Genomic DNA, 18,311 nt, shown 5'->3' on the forward strand with positions numbered 1-18,311 from the left:
AAGCTTCCATACGTTGCAACGAAAACACTAAATCTATCACTATCTGCCTATTGGCTTATCAAACGTAGCCAGAATTTAGAAGTTCATTTTGGAGTATATTTTAGCCTTTTTTTTCATTGTTTTCTAATATTCGGCCATGGCTTTTGACATTTTAGAATAGAAGTATAAGTCTGATCTTAAAATTTTCGGGTTGTCTCATTTATTTTTCGACGGCTTATTAGCCGTGGCTCAACCTACCCATCACCAAAATTACCATAAACACAACATACTTAGGATTTAATATTTGTTCTGAACTCTTTAAGAAACCATATTCTTTATTTTATAGAGAATCCAGCACCAGCCACGCGGGAAATATCTGCCCAGCATCAGCCACGCTGCTGTACCCCCAAGGCCCAAGCCAACCACCAGGCACCGGCAGCAGCTAGCGTCCAAGGCCTCAGCCTCCGCCCTCCGCCGCCGGCGAGCAGAGCCCCAATTCGCCATTGCTGCGGCAGTGAGTGTAGCAGTCTCCAACTTTATCCGTCACAGCTAAAAGTTAGTCCACTCAATACACTCATTGCCTCATCATCGTGTCAAATTAAAGCCGTGCTTTCCACGCAGATTCCCCGGCTAAACCGGACTAAATTAAGACAAACTGAGACTGAAAAGAACTCAAATCGATAAACGTGAGTGAATCGGCCCGGGCCACCTCATGTGGCACTTGCGGGGGAGGAGCTCCGTGACCGCAGCAGCAGCCGCAGCGCTACATAAACCGGTCGCCCACCTGCGCCTCCTCCTCGCAGTCTCCGCCTGGTCCGTCCCCGCCGCAGCCTCCAACGTCGCGGCGGCTTCGACTACGACTCGAGGCGGCCCGAGCCCTAGCGCGGGCGTCGCGCCTAGAGCGATGCCTTCCTCGTCCTCCTCGCCGCCTTCCGCCGCCGAGGGGACGACCGCTGCAGCGGGTGGGTTCCGCCTCACCGAGCCCTCGTTCCTCGAGTCGCTGATGCCGAAGAAGGAGATCGGCGTCGACCGCTTCCTCGCCGCGCATCCCGAGTACGACGGCCGCGGCGCGCTCATCGCCATCTTCGGTGAGCAACCTCTCCCCTGCTCTTCGCCGACCACGTTAAGGTTTTGTTTATGCATCTCCGAGGCTGGAGATTGGAATTCGTTGAGTGGTTCGGTACTCTAAGTCTAGTTTAGCTTGTTGCTGTGGGTTTTACTGGCTCAGTTCGATGGCCCCTGCGACTTGTGTAGATACTGCATTACTATTGATAATGGCAATTTATGCCCATCGATGCAATGTTCATCGTGTGAGACCGATCGCTCATCAAAGAGCTAACTGAATTTTGTGGGAATGATGTGGCATTAATAGAATCTGTTTTGATGTGAATGTAGAAGCATTCACTTGTAGAACCAAATTTCCCTTACTTGTCCAATTGATGTTGGAGTATAGGGCATCGCCACATCACACATGTCTCTATTTCAAATAAGAAAGACAACTGGGTTTGTTTTCACAGAATTGACACTATACCGCTAGTAGACAGTCAATTATACATGTGGAGAAAGCTTTACTATTCAGATGCCATTACAACCACTGAACTACATGGATGCTTCTTAGGAAGGTTGATATATAATTTACTTGTCAGAGGTTTGAGTCCTTGGATGATCTGCAATATATCTGACTTGGTCATGCAAATATGTATATATTATTATAATTTCATTGTTGTAGGTCTATTGGTTTCGAAAAAAAAAGATATGGTTGCCAATTGACTTGTATGTGTGACAGATTCTGGAGTTGATCCGGCTGCAGCTGGTTTGCAGACTACTTCAGATGGAAAGCCCAAGATCCTTGACGTTATTGACTGGTGCTGTAACCCCTCTGAAATAGTGAAGCTTGTTGGTTTTCTTTTGACATGCTTCTTCAACAGCCTATTCACATACATGTGTTTAAGTGCAGCACGGGTAGTGGTGATGTTGACACGTCCAAAGTGGTGAAAGCTGATGATGATGGTTCTATTGTTGGTGCTTCAGGTTGGTCTTATAATTTTTTGGTTTGTTTACATTATTCATGCATAGGAGAATTTCAAGCTATTGAAGCATGTTTATTTTGCTTGTATTGACCGTTTAGGTCTGCATTATTTATATTATTCATATAGCGTGGAGAATTTCAAGCTATTGGCGCATGATTTTTTCCCTTTAATGATAGTTTCTGTGGAAATTTTCTTTGTTATCAAACTTTAGCATGCTAATTCTGATATCAGTTCTATTTGTTTTAAAGATATCATCTATATCAACTGTGTTTTACAGGGGCCCATGTCTACAGAAATACCATATTCTGAACGTTGAATTCCTGCCTTAACTGATACGCTAACTCTGCTTTCACCCAGGCACCCATCTGATTATAAATCCCTCATGGAAGAACCCTTCTCAAGAGTGGCATGTTGGCTGTAAATTAGTCTATGAACTCTTCACGGACACACTTACCTCTCGTTTGAAGGTAAACTTTGTACTTGGTGCCTGCATTCTGAAGGTTTGTAACAAGATATCTTTGTAAGAACTTACGGATTATGACTTTAGAAAGAAAGAAAGAAGAAATGGGACGAGCACAACCAAGAAGCAATATCTGAGGCCTTGAAACAGCTGAATGAATTCGAAAAGGTTGGAGATGACTTTCTTTGAGTGCATTTAGGAATTTTAGGTTCACTCCTGTTACAGTTTTCATTCACCCTGTGTCTTTCGTCTGTCTCTTTATGGATAGTTTGCACGGTTGTTGTTGTCAATTATTGTGAACTTTTGTGATATAGCATATGATTGAAGTGTAGGATGTAAATAAAAGTAAATGTGAAATGGCCTATGTGTTGCTAATGTTTGAATTAATGTATTAATTAAGGGGAAGTGTTTGCTGCTTTGCACTACCTTCTATGAAAATTGTGAGCACTTTCTGCAAGAATTGTCTCAACCCCATTAAAAAATTATTGCAGAAACACAGTAAATCTGATGACGCCAAACAAAAAATGGCTCGTGAAGACCTGCAAAACAGGCTTGAGTACCTGAGGAAACAAGCAGAAGTAAGGAAAACGAGCATATAGCATGAGGTGAAGTTTTAGCCAACGTCTGCTACTTTATATGTCTTACTTTTGTTTCTGTAGGGTTACGATGACAGGGGGCCGGTAATTGATATTGTTGCATGGCACGATGGTGATGTGTGGAGGGTTGCTGTTGATACCCAGGGCCTTGAGGGCAACAAAAATTGTGGAAAACTTGCAGATTTTGTTCCATTGACAAACTACAGGTATGGTCAATCTTGTTTTCTTATTGATGTTGTAAATTAGAACCTTCCTTGCAGACACATGGTTCATTGCTCATTTCTTATCCCAGATGTATTATTTGTTGGTTTTCTATTTATGTGTGTTGTAGGCACATGAATACTTCTGTGAAATGCAAGCTCTAATTCTTTTAAGCCCTTAATCAAAAGTGTGCTCTCTCGCTTAGTTTTATACGATTATAATTCTGTTCCTGCTGCATCCCTTCTTCTGACTGGACCTGCTGCCCAATTTGAACTTATGAAACTGCATGCATCTCATGTAGAGTCAGAGACCTAGAAGACGGTGATCAAATATGAAATAGTACTTTATTATGAAGTGCAAAAACATTGTATTACCCATGTTTCACTTATTGTTTAGAGTACAAGATGCTGATCTTGTATCTTATCTTATTCCATCCATCCATGTTAGATGTACAAACTGAAAGGTTATCTTCAATGTGTTGTGTTCCTGATTTATTTAAAATTATCTGCAGACTTGAGCGGAAGTTTGGGATTTTTAGCAAATTAGATGCTTGCTCTTTTGTAGCAAACATTTACGATGATGGAAACCTTGTTAGTATAGTAACTGATTGCTCTCCTCATGCTACCCATGTTGCGGGCATTGCAGCTGCTTTTCATCCTGATGTATGTCCTTGACTCTTTGATTTTCATTTTATGAAAATTATAATGGCACTGATCTGTTGACAATGTCTTTAAACAGGAACCTTTGCTCAATGGAGTTGCACCGGGTGCACAACTGATTTCCTGCAAGATTGGCGATACCCGTTTAGGATCAATGGAGACAGGGACAGGCCTGGTTAGGGCCTTGATAGCTGCAGTAGAGGTGATTACGCTTCCTTAGTTTTTTTTGTATCAATTCATCAGAATAAATAACAAAATGTACTTGAATCTGTTCTGTTCAATGCAATTATTTTGTAAATACATCCCAACTAAGTGCTCAGTGCTTGAGGATCAATGATTCGATCAAAACATGTATTACCTCTTGTTCTACTTGATATTTAAGTTTTTCTTTATTCACTACCATTCACGTCTTGAACTTCAGTTACTTTATTTTTTCTTTAATGCCTCCTTTATTTGTTGTTTATCCAGCACAAATGTGATCTGATTAACATGAGCTATGGAGAGCCTACCCTTCTTCCTGACTATGGCAGATTTATTGATCTTGCTAGTGAGGTGGGTCCTTTAATGTGGTGTTATTTCTTATCCATGCCTAGAATGCTCTGTAAAATCTTAACTGGAGCTTTATACTGTTTCACAGGTTGTAGACAAGCATCGTATTATATTTATTAGTAGTGCTGGAAACAATGGTCCTGCTTTAAACACTGTCGGTGCTCCTGGTGGTACTAGTTCAAGCATTATTGGCGTTGGCGCTTATGTCTCACCAGCTATGGCTGCTGGAGCTCACTGTGTCGTACAAGCACCAGCTGAGGGGATGGAGTACACATGGTATGCGACCAGTCCCTAATACTATCATGTTACTCCCCAACCTCAAGTCCTGAACCTTTCCAGAAACTAAAACTGACCGCTGTTCTTTTTACGAGGCAACTTTGTCTAGATAAACCATGATATGAGTGTATATTTTGAGCACTGAACATTTGGATTGATGGGTGCTCTTTCATGGCTCACTCAAGGAGTTGCGCTCATGTTTTACTATAATCTCTCTGCATAGGAAATTTGCCTTATGTTCCAAAATTAGCAAAACTGAACAGAATATGGAAAAGGATAAGTTCTAAGTCACTGTAATAGGGATCCACACAGTTTTTTGCTTTAATAAAAAAGTTAGAAACTTAAAAACTTCAAATAGAGATAAAGGAATGGCTGACCATATTGTCCTGTGTCTTTCTGAAGGAACTCAAGGCTTTATGTGTTGGCACAACATGCTTTTCTGATTTTTCTCGTTAGGTTTAAGGAAAAGCATTTGTACTAATTGTCAAGCAGTAATGTGCCTCACCACGAGGATGATGGTTACTTATGTTTGGAACCCTTGCTACATCGTTGCTCATACCTGTAATTTTGTTGCGGTCTCATAGAATCTACATGGTGCAAACCTTGTCTTGTCATCATGAGATCCCCAATTACCACATTTGTTTATTCATTAGTCTTTCCACATAGTTCACACTACACTTCGTATTGCCTCTAGTGCAATACACCCTCCGTCCCCCAAAAAAGACCAATCCTAGCTATGAATCTGGACACGCACGTGTCTAGATTCATAGCTAGAATTGTGTTTTTTATCGGACAGAGGGAGTACATTGTTAGAAAGATGAATAAGAGAGGAAATGTTTTACTTTCTTGCCTCCGATAAGGTAGGTAGTGAATTTTCCTACTGCCTAGATTTTTACATCTCTTTTATTGACTTAAAATATAGTTTATTTGAACTGTGCCTGCCTTTACGTAGTAACATTAAATTTGTTGTTTGAAATTGACATGTGTGGTGTGGTTGGATTTGTTAGGTCTAGCCGGGGTCCTACTGCTGACGGGGATCTTGGTGTCTCCATTAGTGCACCGGGTGGAGCAGTGGCTCCTGTACCAACATGGACACTTCAGTCTCGCATGCTCATGAATGGAACTTCCATGTCATCACCTTCTGCCTGCGGTGGGGTTGCTCTTCTTGTTAGTGCCATGAAGGTTTGTATGCCATCAATTTTCCATTAAGTAATGTGATCAACGTTTTGGATGTTCAGTAAAGCAATGCGAACAAAAACATAGTTATGTTAATGAAGGATACATTGTAGGCTGAAGGCATTCCATTAAGCCCTTATACTGTGAGGAAGGCAATTGAGAATACAGCTGCATCAATAAGTGATGTGCCTGAGGAGAAGCTAACCACAGGGCATGGGCTTTTGCAAGTTGATAGGTAAGAATAAAACTTGTTTATATTATGCTCTACGAGGATGATGCCTTTAATTTAGGGATGTTGAATTTTTAGTTGATGCCATATTTCTTTTGCTTTGTCAGGGCTTTTGAATATGCTCAACAGGCTAAGGAATTGCCACTTGTTTCTTATAGAATATCAATCAATCAAGTGGGCAAGCCAAGTAAGTATATTTCTATTTATACTATTCATCTGATCTCCTCACAAACTGTACAAAAAGAGTCTTTATTTTGAAGTAAACATTTTATGAATATACAAGCTTTGTCCTGTAACAAGTAGAGTAAATTTTGGGCCTGTTACAGGACAAAGCTTGTAAACATCAGTAATATTAATATTGAGTTGGTATCTTTTCTATATATATGATAATTAATACCATGTTTACAGCTTCTAAACTTAGAGGAATATATCTACGTGGGAGTAACACATGCCGGCAAACAAGTGAGGTTAGTTCCTGATTTCCTGCCGACTTGCTTGGATTTCATGTCCTCCCTCCCAAGTGGCCCTTGATGATCCCTGTACTTGACCTACTCCCTAGATTCGCAGAAACCCTTTATGATCAATAAGGTTAGAGAAAAGTTTTTCCATCATCCCCATACTTGATCAATAATAGCCTAGATTTATAGAACTCCTTTATGATCAATAAGGGTAACACTTTTAAGTTTTACTTTTAACACTTTGTGTATGCACTCTGTAGAGAAGCACATACATTTGAACTGTACCGACTTTGCCAATTTTATAGATCACCGAAATTAATTGTATGTTTTGCTTTACAGTGGACTGTTCAACTAGACCCAAAATTTCATGAGGATGCAAGTAACATGGAGCAATTGGTTCCATTTGAGGAGTGCCTGCAGCTGCATTCCACTGATAGCTCTGTCATCAAAATTCCTGAGTATATAATGGTGACAAACAATGGGCGCACTTTCAAGTTAGTACCTTGTCTGTTTAAGCTATATGATTTTTTGCCACTCTTCATTTCAGTAAAATAATACTAGTAAAATGAACATATTGGTGCTGACCATATTTGCTGAGATCTCAAGTTCATAAGAACACACACATGTCATATACACTTCGTTATATAACTCATCTACTTCATAGTCCATGATTGTGTATATTCAATTCACGTCCTTTGAAGTTGATCAATGATGCTTAACTTCCATGCAAGTAGCAACCTGACTTTGCTGAAAATATATTTTGTTGAAAGAGAACTTCACTGAAAAAATACATCACCACTAGAGCATACTCCCTCCTTCCCAAAATAAATCAACATTTGTACATGAATCTGGACATAGGCTATCTCCAGATTCATGTACAAATGGTTTTATTTTGGTACGGAGGGAGTATATAACTTACGATGTCTCTTCAGTTATAAACAGGATGTATGTCATGTCAAACGACACAACTAACAGGTGATACAAGGACTAATCCAATTGGACTAGCAATATTATTAGTAAATTGTCTGATCAATAATGTATGCTGCTTATTCTGTCAAGTGCCATAATTTTCATGTGTTTTTCCTTTGCCTTTTGCAGCATTGTTGTAAATCCTGTTAATATCAGCAGCGGCCTTCACTATTATGAAGTTTATGGTATAGATTGCAAAGCACCATGGCGTGGACCTATTTTCCGCGTACCAATCACTGTAATAAAGCCTATTGCTCTATCAGGAGAGCCACCTGCATTGACACTTTCAAATCTTTCCTTTAAGTCAGGTACTCAGTGTTTTTCTCAGTTGTTTACTGTAATTGTGTGATTCTGTTTTTTTTTCTAAAATTACATAGCTTTATGTTCAGCTTTTTTTTGTATGCACACTTGTTACAGTTCTCTACAACCTTGAATATTTAGAGTTTTTTTAACTGCACAGGCTCACATTTGGACTTCCACCTGTGTGCAGATTTGACTTTCCATAGACCTTCTATATTTATTTCTAGCCTCACAGATCTACCCAAAAGGACTATCCAATGGAATTTCAGTTGATTCATAGCCAAATGGGTGCACTTTTGAGAAAAAGATAAAACAGTGTTCTTTTCTGCATCAGTTCTATTAAGAATTTTTTTTAGAACACGCAGGAGATCTGCGTACATTTCATTACGATAGAGGAAAAAAGGTGGACGGTGTTAGAGATAAACTCCAACACCCACCCACCCGGAAGTACAACACCAACACCACACGTCCACAAGAAGCAAAACAAACCTAGTGACCTAGCACTGCAGCCCTAGACAAAAGATCACGGAGCTTAGAAGCTCCTGCTAGGCACCAAAGGGCGCCCTCACTAGCAATGGCTTGAAGGACATCATCCATGCTTGGGGTAGTGCCATTAAAAACACAATTGTTTCTATGCTTCCAAATCTCCCAAGCAACCAAGATAATAAAGGAGTTGAGCCCCTTCTTCTCACTAGCAGGCAATCCCCTTACTGTCCTCGACCACCAACAGGCGAACCTAGTAGTATCCTGGCTTGCAAAGTTAGAGTAGCCAAGCTGTTGGAGAACAAAACACCACACTTGCCGACTACATACACAAGTGACTAGAATGTGATTAATAGTTTCCTCAGCTTGATCACAAAGGGGACATGCAGGCGGATGCCCTCGTTTGTCAAGCCGGTCCGCTGTCCAACAACGATTGTAAATTGCCAACCATATAAACAACTTGTTCTTTCCCTTGTTAAGAATCACTTGTAGCTATGGCTTATAGCTCCCTTGTTTCTGATCTTTGCCTCCCTTTTTCCTTGGAGGTGAATCATCCAGTTTTGTGCTGTCACCATTTTTTTAACAATTAGTTCTATCATGCTGAACCATGGTCAGAATAAACCTGTAATAATTATTCCATCGAATTCGATACATAGATATTTAATTAATATTGTTCTATTCTGATATAAAAGTTATTTTGATCTTTTTTCTGACAGGTCACATTGAAAGAAGGTTCATAAATGTGCCTATTGGAGCTTCATGGGTGGAAGTTACAATGCGCACATCAGCCTTTGATACTCCTAGGAGGTTCTTTTTGGACACTGTTCAGGTATTCACTAAGTAGTGATCTTAATGTCCCACCTTCATTCCTATGACTTATTTATGCAAATTCTAACATTGTTATGACAGATCTGTCCACTGAAGCGACCTATTAAATGGGAGGCTGTTGTCACTTTCTCTTCACCTTCTCTCAAGAATTTCAGTTTTCCTGTAGAAGGTGGCTTAACTTTGGAGTTGTCCATAGCCCAGTTCTGGTCTAGCGGAATTGCTAGCCATGAACCTACCTGTGTTGATTTTGAGGTACTTTTGTCTCGACAAAATATTCTGATCAGTTATATCAAATTTACTTGGTTGTTCAACTAAATTTGCAAATATACTTCTATAGCATCCAATTTATATCAAATGATATTTATGATGAATTTCATTACAACTTCACAGATTGTGTTTCATGGAATATCCGTTGATCAGAAAATAATTGGCCTTGATGGTAGTGAGGCACCTGTGCGTGTTGTTGCTAGATCTCTATTAGCATCAGAGAGGCTTGTTCCTGTTGCCACTCTGAACAAGGTTAGTATAGAGTCTATAGAAGCCTGTTGTAAGCTACTCTCCTTTGCACATATATTTGATTTGTATGGATTACAGGTCAAGACCCCTTATCGACCAGTGGAGTCTAATCTTTGTTCACTTCCTCCCAGCCGTGATAGATTACCATCCGGCAAGCAAATCATAGCACTAACTCTGACGTGAGTTAAGTTTAGGTTCTGAGATACTGTACATACCTGTTAGTACTTGATTTGTTTTCATATTTCTCTCTCTGACACCCTGCAGTTACAAATTCAAACTAGAGGATGGTGCTGAAATAAAGCCCCGTGTGCCCCTACTTAACAACAGAATATATGATAACAAGTTCGAGTCTCAGTATTATAGAATATCAGATTCAAACAAGGTACATTTTTTTTTTCATTTTTATACATTTGTTCCTTTAATTTCTGTACCACTTCTATGATAGGGAGATTTAAATTATGATTTCCAGTTACTGATGATTCTTTGCCTGTAGCTTCTGTTGAAGCAAAGGCTGGATTTTATCCATTATCTAAAAAAAGATTTTTACCCTTCTTTTTCCTTCTGCATCTAGATTGGTATATGGCATATCTTAGTCCAGTACTCCAGTATCCGCATTATACATAGCGTTCCCAATTATTACATTCTTTTCCCAAGAGTAGATATAATGGATGTGGTACCAAATGAAGAAATACAGCACCATCACCATGCACACTTTGTTGCATACATTTTAAAAACTTTATGTACTAGAACTATCTACTCCCTCTGTCTCAAAATAAACTAACTTTTGTACACGAATCTGGACATAGGCTACGTCCAGATTCGTGTATAAAATTTGGTTTACTTTGGGATGGAGGGAGTATGATTTTTGGGGGAAATTTTGAAATAGTTAATTATGTTTTTTTGTTTTTTTGCTTCAAAAAAGGATGTCATCCATAGGGGGGCAGAAAAATCGAACCAATATGATCTGCTCAATTCTTGAAGTTACTCTTGCTACCCTTTTCAGTTCAACTGTATAGTAGATGTCCCATCACAAGCATAGGACTTTTTCTTTTTGTGTTAACAGTGTGTCTACTCTTCTGGTGACGTCTATCCTAATTATGTCAAACTCTCAAAAGGTGAATACACGCTGCAATTGTACATAAGGTACTACTTTCCTTGTTTCCCACCTACAAAGTTACATACATTCTAATGCATATTAGGCCTTCTGAATTATTTCTAATTTGTTCCTGTGGTGATGTACTTGTTTTTTAGGATATGATAAAGTTAATGTAAACTTATTGTTTTTGTCTATAACCATTCATCATCTGTACACACTTTTTTCTCGAAAATGCAAGAGGCTTGCGCTTCATTTCATTAAGAAGAAGCAGAAATACCAAATATGTACAACAGAGCCTTCTACAAAGAAGGAACCCTCTAGAAAGAAAAAAACATCACAAAAAACGACATGCAACACAAAAATCTCCTAGGAGCAGCTAACCATCCAAAGGAAGTGACATAAACAGGAACTCATTGAGAGCCTTGGCACCAGCCATACACCAAATAACACTCTCTCTTGCTACTGCTTGCAAGACAACCGCAACATTTTGGGTGTGGCATTGTGGAATATGCAATTTCCCATGCCACTAGGATAATTAAGGAGTTCAATCCTTTCTTTGTCTTCTTAGTAACATCCTTGACTAGCTTGGACCACCAACTAGAAAAGCGGGTTGCCGAAGGTTGGGGCGCTGCTGCCACCAATCCCATCTTTTCCAGGACTAGGAACCATACTTGACGGGCGAAGACACCAAGATGTGTTGCATTGACTCCATCTTGATTGCACAAAGGGAAAGCATCCGGATGTGGCATTCCAAATTTGGCAAGACGGTCCAATGTCCAACATCAATTATTCACCGCCTACCACATGAAGAATTTGCAGCAAAGAGGGGCCCAAGTCTTCCAAATTCTCCTCCAAAGGGGGCAAATTTAATGGACCCAACGGAATAAGTATGGTAGGCAGACTTACTAGTATAGAATCCTAACTCCAAGAACTAAATGTGCTGATCTAGTTATACACAAGAATCGAAAGTTCAGAACTGTAGCTAAATTTTCAAACTTTGAACTGGAATGGAATGAGTGAAAGAATGCAGGAGGTAAAAAATGAATTAGAATGGGTGGAAGATGGAATGAAGTTATTTTGGGATGCAGGTAGTAGTAAATAATCAGTCTACACCAAAAAGTAAGCATATCCCTGAAAATGGTTCCTTTTCCTTATCCATCGCGGTCCAGCCTTCCTTGGCATTCTTTAGGGCTTTTCTTAGTGATTGTGCCATGGTGATGTGGTTCAATTTGCAAATAAATGATAGATATAAAATCATTATTATGATAAAATACACATAAGAAAAGAGACATTTCTTTGCACCCACCATATGGTATTTTTGGTATCTTTTCAATTGTAGATTTGCAGAGTTATCTTATGTTGGTTGTTTTTGACAATTTCATAGATTGTACTCTATGTTTTGTTGCTTCAGTGAAAAAATATGGTTTATTGCGTGAATTTGTCTAATGGATGGTGTAGGCATGACAATGTGCAGTTATTGGAGAAACTGAAGCAGTTGGTTCTATTTATCGAGAGGAAGCTAGAGAAAAAGGTATTGTGTCCTATATTGTTAATGAGTACGAGACTCATTTCATATTTTAATTGCATGCTTTATTGAGGGCATGTAAATGTTGTTGATTATAAATAACATCATCTCTTTCACCAAACAAACCCCATGTCATTTCAGTTTTGGGGGTATGGGTGGTAACTATGGAAATTTAGCCGAGTCAAAAATGCTGTGAAGTGTGAATTATCATGTGTAAGCACTAGAGTTGTGTACATTAACATCTAATATTATCCTGTGATTTGTGCATATTGCACCACCACCAAAACTTCTATCATTATTATGTAGGTTGCACATATGCAATTGCAGTCCTATAGAGGAGTATTGTATAATCAGGTTATTGTGGAAACAGGGATAGAGCATAAGTTCTTCTGGAATGTTTTGAAACATTTTCTTGTTACTGTTAAATTTTGGGGGGGGGGGGGGGGGGGGGGGGATGGGGATCGCTCTCTCGCTTGTTTAGATATTATGCAAGCTATTTGGTGCTTATCACAGATTGTGCACATTTATTTTTAAAAGTCACCTATCCAGTATTGATGTATATGTTAATCTTATTGCAGGATTTCATTCAATTGAGTTTCTACTCTGAACCTGATGGCCCTACAGTTGGAAATGGCACCTTCAAATCCTCTATTTTAGTTCCAGGGTACTTCCTATTCAAATGTTCACTACTCTATTATTAGAATAACACTTTGACACCACCAATGTTTAATTTTTTAGAGAACCAGAAGCATTCTATGTGGGTCCACCATCTAGAGAAAAACTTCCAAAGGTACAGTGTCTTGATGGTGTATAACTTGATTAGATTTTTTTTTTTTACGATGTATCAGTCTCTGTATTTAGATGACCAGTTAACCACCATATCTGTCTTAAACTTTTTGGTTTAATATGCTGAATTGTACCATATTTGTATGGCAGAATGTTCTACCTGGGTCTGTTTTGGTTGGGTCAATTACCTATGGTGCGGTAAGCTCTTTCAGCAAGAAAGATGACCAAAACCAGCATGCTCCAGCATCTTATAGTATCTCGTATCTCATTCCACCATCAAAGGTCAGTGTACCAGATGCTGGTTCCCTTTTTGTTTCACTATCAGCATTGCTGTTTTTGTGGTCTTGTATAATATGCTATACTGCAAGTTCAGGTTTAAATCCATATTCAAGATCATCATAGGACCCTAAGTATTTTCCCTCTGTATATTTTCACTCTCATCATTCTATTTCATATTCAACTTATATGATGATTGTCTAAGACTTGCAGGTTGATAATGATAAAGAAAAGGGAGTTTCATCTGGAAGAAAGAGTATTTCAGAGAGATTGGATGACGAGGTAGGAGCACTTTAGTCCTTAAGGTCCTTTGAACTCATTATCTTATATGAAGTGTTCTTTTCGGAAGATGTTTCTTGGTAGAAAGTAAATAAATTCTATATGCATGCAACTGATCATTAATGACGAACTTGTGTTGGATAGATTGTTGTGGACTTAAGCTACTTAGAAAGAATCATAACTTCTACCTGTTTTAAGTTAATTTATTTTAGGTAAAATGGTATTTCTGATTGCAATATAAAATCGTAGGGAATAATACTGTCTTGACATTAAATTGATTGATCAGGTTCGAGACACCAAGATAAAGTTCCTTTCTGGCTTTAATCAAGAAACTGAGGATGACAAGTCTTCTTGGACGGCACTTGTTGCTTCTCTTAAGGTAGCAACAGCTTCTCTTCCTTAGTCATATTTATCCTATGATTTGTTATCACACTAAGAAAGACCAGACATGATTATTTTATTGTTATATACATGGTGTTAAACTTAAATGCATCACTTTGTTAACAATATGCCAAAAAAGTGGTCCTTTAGCATCCAAAGGTCACAATTTTAATTTTATAATACTGAAAGCTTGCAGTTCGCCTTATTAGCACCAAAGGTTACCTTCGTTCTTCTATTTAGCATTCCGTCAAAATCAAAACTTCTGTTGGTTTTCTCTTTTTTTTTTTATCTGGAAAGAAAGATGTGGAATACCAACAGTACCCTTTGCTTTCTTCCTCCTACAACCGATTCCCTATCTCAAATGAGATCAGCCATGGTTGCCATGGAGACTCTCGCCACCCCATTGAGCTCACCAGGCATGACCAGTCAGGCATGACCAGTCAGGTCTCAGGCCTTGAGCTTGCCCAGCCGCTGCAGTTCGAGCCTCAATCTCGTCTGACTGCTGGAAATATTTGTAGTTTGCAGATTCATAACAAAACTTGATGTCGACTCTAGTTTGTTTTCCTTATTTATTAGTTTTATTTATGAGCATCTGTAGTTTGCAGAATTGTGATTACAGTGGTACATGTAATCTTAGTTATTTTTAATTAATGCTAAGATGTTACAATAAAGAAAGACAATGATATCAATATAATTTGAATTTTTATTGCCTAACATGTTAATTGTGCCATTTTATTATAAAAATTATGAGCTACATTTGTTTATATTCTCCAATGTCAATTAAATCACCTTAACCATTATTGCATATTGCAGTCAGAGTATCCCAAGTATACACCTTTGCTTGCCAAAATTTTGGAATGCATAGTTCAGAAAGCAACTTCAGATGATAAGTTTAGCCATCAAAAAGAGGTAATTAATATTTCCTTTTCATTTTATGTTTCCCTGCATCTTACTATGTTGAATAAAAAAAATGTTCAAACAATTTTACCGCATCTATGGCTGGACAACATTGAGCAGGTTTTTTTTTTTTTTTTTTTTTTGTAAATCATTACTATGTCCAATGCTCCAAATTCCAATGTCTTTTACTAAATGAGCTGATTAGTTAGTTGATACAGTCTTTATGCAATAGAATGTTACCGTGTGTCTAATTCTTTCCAGTAGAGGATACTCCTGTGGAAAAACAGGCATCAGGCATGCTGCCAAGACTCAGCAATGTTTGATCTGAAAATCAGGAGCCTTTACTGTTTTAAGTCTATCAAACCAACTTGTGTGCACTGGTATTAGCCAACACTCAGTCAATGGTTTGCGTCTTTCACATGAAGCATAGCTATATATCTGTTTGATAAAATTGCCAAGGTCATTTATTAACCATATTTTGAAAGACAAAGGGCTATTGAGAACTCAAAATCTACGTTCAAACTTGTTTCTTTTCCACGTCAGAGCCTGGTAGCTAAAGATAATTCAATCTCTTCACTATTCCTTCAGGCAGTTTTGACATTTGGGAGGAGATTAGTACATTACTCTGTCAGATTAAATTATATCATATCATTTATTGCTAGAAAAACCCAAAACTGTAGATAAATATTAATTACTTCTACATCGAAGTGAATTTTCACTTGACTTTCAGTAATCGTTGCCACACAATACATCTATTGTATTTTGACTTTTTTAAATGAACCCTTCTGAAATTTTTTTTATGTTCCTGGTCTTAAGATTATAGCTGCAGCTGATGAGGTTGTGGACAGTATTGATAAAGAGGATCTGGCAAAGTCTTTGTCCCTTAAACCAGATCCTGAAGATGAAGAGGCACAGGTAAATAGATTATTTAATTACTAGCATTTGTAATCAAATGTGCTCGCACTGTTCTGCTTAGCTGAAATCTGCTGCTGACTGATAGAAAAATAAGAAAAAGATGGAAGAAACACGAGACCAGTTGGCTGATGCACTATACCAAAAGGGTCTTGCATTGGCAGAGATTGAGTCGCTAAAGGTCAGCATCTTCCATGTACTTTATACGTATATTCACCTTATTGTCATATCTTTATAGTACAATTATGTAATAGTGTCAATTGCCATAAGTAGACCAATCTGCCACCTGGGCCTGGCTTCACCAGAGTACTCTTATATAATACATTTCTAATGCTTGAAAACCTTGTGCCAGCTTTGTAAGCTAAATTGTGGCTTAACATACTACTTGTTCTAAGCCAGTATGTAAATTTAATACCACCGTGACAAATATTCCTTCACTTTATTCTTTCCTTGCCCTTCTTAGGATGGTAAGATTTATGTTAAGTATGGTTTGCTTGGGCCTATTACGTTCTCAGACCCCTCGAGAACCTTGCCTAGTCTATATATGTATACAACTGTTTATGTATTGACACTATTGAGGTACTTTGTGTTCTCCAAGCATAGAAGTTTTGCTTTGTGTAAAGTAAGATTCTTAATTCTTTATTTGATGACAGACTGATGAGTCAACTGAGGCATCTGCTAAAGATGTTTTTGAAGAGAATTACAAAGAATTAATTAAATGGGTTGATGCCAAAACTACAAAATACGGCTCTTTAACTGTCCTGCGTGAGAGGCGCTGTGGAAGATTTGGCACTGCATTGAAGGTATATTCTTCCTATACCAATTACCCATTAATATTTTCATAGCATTGCAATTATGATTAATTTTAAATGAAGCTAGTTCTATAACTAGCATTTGTACCAAGTACCAATTAATCTACATGTAGATTGGTTGTTTAAGGGGCTAAGTTCCCGATTTGTGGCCTTGTGAGGTGTGTTGCATGTTTGTGGAATATGTTACTTGAGCTGCAATTATAATCCACGGCATCTATTGTTGCTAACAAAAACAACAGAAATTGTTGGTTGTCCTTGACATTCAGTAAAATGCTGTTCCCTTAACTCGTTTTGGTCAGTAGAACTTACTGATCTTGTTGAGTTTCTCAATTTTGTGAACTATAATAAATCTATTACAGTAAGATTATTGCACTTTGCCTAAATCGTGATATGAGTAGAGTTTGCATCAGGCTCCGTTTTCACTTGCTATGGTTCAACTGTGTTTTTGTAGAAGCTGCACCGACTATAGTTATTGATGAGAACAAATTATTGAATATCATTCAATTTGCACTGCATGATATATTGTTTTGTAACAAGGCAGAAATGTAAAATGCTATAGTCGAGAAACCACATCACCAGAATTAAACGATCAATTTTCATAAATAAAAATTAGAAGATTGACTTTGGCATTCCTACTTTCTCCAAAGAAAAACAACAAACAACTTGACATCCTAGAAATTCTAAACTTAGTTTTGTTAACTTGCCATCTTAACCCCCAATTTTTTTTCCGATGCACCTACTACTTTGCTGGTCTTAACTTTATTCGTGGACAGGTTCTGAATGACATGATTCAAGATGACTCTGAGCAACCAAAGAAAAGACTTTATGATTTGAAGATCCAATTGATTGAGGAGATAGGATGGGTCCATGTATCGGCTTACGAGAAGCAGTGGATGCATGTCCGATTTCCCCCATCTTTGCCTCCGTTTTAATTGTTAGGACTATTTTCCACTCATTTTTCATCACCATGGATTCAGTATTTTACTATTTTTGTCATTATTGGTAGCAAACTTGCTGGTTTGGTAGTTTTTCACTAGGTATTTTATTTCTTCAAATGGTAATAAGAACTTAAGAAGGCTGCCTGCTACTGCTAAGCTCATCGGTTTGTGCAGTTTTGTCTGCTTGTCATCTTCCCATTCTAATTTCCCGGTTTAGTTATTGACGACATCGTTTATCCTTCCCGCATAAACTTACGGTCGACGCCAGCTGAAGATCAGGATGACTGCTCTAGTAAAACGATGGTTATAAATGGAGCACTTGTCTCGTCTTTTCAACGACAAGATTTTGGCTGGTGCTACGGCCAAATGTCTACCATCGTAAGTCATCATCAGTCCATCACGATAGCCAAACTTAGATAAGCTCTGGAGCCCAAAAACGCCGCCTGGTCAACAAACGGGTGAGGTAATCCGTTGCATTTGCAGTAATTATTATATACTCCCTCCGTGCTCATAAAGTAAGTCGCCGGTCTTCTTGTTTCTATAAAAATATTTATTGAAAAGAGTGTGTGTATATACTTTTATGAAAATATTTTTCAAGACAAATCTATACACATAATTTTTATATTTTTAAACTCAACAACTTGAGAGTTATTCATGATTTATGTTCTCAAGGTTTGACTTAAACATTGTCCTAAACGAC

General features: G+C 38.3%; 1 protein-coding gene across 1 annotated transcript; it reads left to right on the forward strand.

The window, feature by feature from the left end:
- Positions 1–408: 408 nt before the first annotated feature.
- LOC127761679 (tripeptidyl-peptidase 2) lies at positions 409–17,801 on the forward strand. Its single transcript, XM_052286004.1, has 34 exons — positions 409–1,067; positions 1,766–1,844; positions 1,937–2,010; positions 2,367–2,476; positions 2,557–2,637; positions 2,961–3,047; positions 3,129–3,271; positions 3,778–3,928; positions 4,005–4,127; positions 4,394–4,477; positions 4,563–4,750; positions 5,758–5,932; positions 6,040–6,161; positions 6,263–6,342; positions 6,564–6,622; positions 6,953–7,107; positions 7,712–7,890; positions 9,082–9,194; positions 9,275–9,445; positions 9,584–9,712; positions 9,788–9,888; positions 9,974–10,091; positions 10,773–10,852; positions 12,264–12,336; positions 12,909–12,994; positions 13,069–13,120; positions 13,267–13,398; positions 13,606–13,674; positions 13,958–14,050; positions 14,866–14,961; positions 15,766–15,864; positions 15,950–16,042; positions 16,515–16,664; positions 17,447–17,801. The coding sequence occupies exons 1-34, from the start codon at positions 692–694 to the stop codon at positions 17,603–17,605; spliced, it is 4,080 nt and encodes a 1,359-aa protein (XP_052141964.1). The 5' UTR covers positions 409–691; the 3' UTR covers positions 17,606–17,801.
- Positions 17,802–18,311: the final 510 nt, after the last annotated feature.

Source organism: Oryza glaberrima, chromosome 2 (assembly GCF_000147395.1).
Source record: "Oryza glaberrima chromosome 2, OglaRS2, whole genome shotgun sequence".
NCBI classification, from domain to species: Eukaryota; Viridiplantae; Streptophyta; class Magnoliopsida; order Poales; family Poaceae; genus Oryza; species Oryza glaberrima.